At 65.0% G+C, this 1,997-nt stretch overlaps 1 protein-coding gene across 1 annotated transcript in view; it reads right to left on the reverse strand.

Annotated features, from left to right (window-relative positions):
* Window positions 1–1,547: 1,547 nt before the first annotated feature.
* SYNGR2 (synaptogyrin 2) overlaps window positions 1,548–1,997 on the reverse strand; it is a 1,469-nt gene continuing 1,019 nt past the window's right edge. Inside the window, exon 2 of the mRNA XM_005884322.2 lies at window positions 1,548–1,979. Within this exon, the coding sequence (XP_005884384.1) occupies window positions 1,782–1,979 (198 nt within the window). The 3' untranslated portion in view covers window positions 1,548–1,781. The remainder of the gene's footprint in view (window positions 1,980–1,997) is intronic.

The following is a 1,997-nucleotide window of genomic DNA, read 5'->3' on the forward strand; positions in this document are numbered from 1 at the left end:
GCTGCAGGGCCTCCCGGGCACGTGGGCTCGGGGTCCCGGTTACACTGAGGAGTTGCACACAGCGAGGCTGTAACTCAGAACCCTACACGTTGTTACTCCGGGTTTTGAAATGACGGGGCCCACTTTTGACAGCTACCTCTGTCATTGCTCAACAGGGAAGCTGCTTCAGGCCCTGGCCTCCTGGGGGGGTGAGGTGCTGGGTGCCAAGCCTGCCCTCTGCCACCTCCTGCCTGGGAAGGGCCCGGAGGGGCTGAGTGCTGTCTGCTGGAGTGGAGGACCCCGGACCCGACCAGGGCGTGTGTGTGTGTGTGTGTGTGTGTGTGTGTGTGTGTCCCGCCCCGGGAAGGGGCACTGGGAGGGCCAGCTCCTGTGCCTCCACCACAGCTAGCAAGGGCGCAGGCAGCCTGGCCAGGCAGTCCCGGCCCGTCCTGTTTGCCAGCTGAGCGCAGCTGCTATTTTAAGGTGCTGATGGAAGGCAGTGTGAGGAATGCGACCCCAGATGGGGAGAGGGCAGGCGCTGGAGGGGCAGCCGGCCACAACCTTGTTCAAAATGCAGGTTCCAGTCCCCCCCCCCCCCAAGAGTGGAACTTCTCCTCCTACTGAGGCCAGCCAATGACAGTGGAGATTATGAATGAGAAAAACATTTATTCCATCTCAGAACCAGCCTAACAATCTGAGGGGGGGAGGATGTCTTCCCCAAAAAGCTTTCTAACACCTTCAGCACAGCCTGGGGGCTGTGGGGACACCCACACCTCCTACCTAAGGCAGAATATTTACATAAAGCTGGGTGTTGTCAGGCAAAGCCCCTCCCTGCTGTGGGGAGGGGCAGGGAGTGGTAGGAGCAGGGGCAGGAAGTGCTGCCCAGTGGCCCTGGGTGGGCACCAGCCCTGCCCGGTGGCTGGCAGGAGGGAGGCCCGGAGGCACTGGCACAGGGGAGTGACCCCGGCCAAGCGAGCAGACCCCGCAGCAGCCAGAGGGCTGCCGCCTCAGGGCAGGCAGGGGAGGGCACCAGCGAGGGACAGTTCCCAGAAGCCCCCGGGAGCAGAGAGGGCACTGAGGTGGGCACTGAGGCAGAGGCGGGCAGACCTGAGTGAGGAGGAAGGGAGCGCCAGCCCCACACCAGCACCAGCAAGTGGGAGCCCCCCCGGCCTCATCTTTGGCAGAGAACCCCAACTCCCTGTGGCCACGCGGGCCTGGGCGGGGCCCGGCTCCCTGTGGGCTTGGGAAAATGGAGAAGATGGAGAAGAAGCTGAAGGTGATGGCCGCTCGGGCCGAGTCCGCTCCCACCAGCACATCCTTTGGGTTGGTGGCTGCCCACTGGTTGGTAAGGAAGCAGAAACCCACGAACCACAGGAAGGTCCAGAGAGCTGGGGAGGGGGCGGGGGGCAGGGTCAGCTCCACAGACCGGGCGGGCAGCTCCCAGAAGCCTCCGGGAGTGGAAAGGGCGCTGAGGCAGACGCCGGGCGGGCACTGGGTGCCATCTCAGGAGGCCTGGCTCCAAAGCTGCCAGGCGGGGCTGGGGACCATTAGAAGCGGTGACGCATGTCTAGCTAAAAACTCTTCTTTAAAAATGCCCTGAGGAGGGTGGGTGCTGCCTGGGGCCTGGGCACTCCGGCAGGGGAGGCGGGGGCTCTCCAGCTGGTGCCTGGGCTCCCACAGGCCCAGTGGGACCAGAGAGGCCAGCAGCCCCTGGAGGCACACCTTGCGGGCGAGAGGAGTCCAGGACCCAGGGGCAGCCCTCCAGGCACCCTCCCTGCCCCGTTACCATCCCCTGGGGCGGCTCAGTACACAACGGGAGGCTGGTAACCCTCGGTGGCCTCGGCGTTCTGAGTGAAAGGAGGCTGCTGGTAGCTGTCCACTGGTGGGCCCGGGTAGGAGGCGTAGGCTGTGCTGGGGTCGGGGGTGGGGTCCGCGTAGTTCTGCATAAAGTCGTCCACCCCGGCCTTGTAGCGCTGGTAGGCCAGGGCGGCCAGCAGGCCCTGCAGGGAGGCTGAGGT

Source organism: Myotis brandtii, unplaced genomic scaffold, assembly GCF_000412655.1.
Source record: "Myotis brandtii unplaced genomic scaffold, ASM41265v1 scaffold825, whole genome shotgun sequence".
NCBI classification, from domain to species: Eukaryota; Metazoa; Chordata; class Mammalia; order Chiroptera; family Vespertilionidae; genus Myotis; species Myotis brandtii.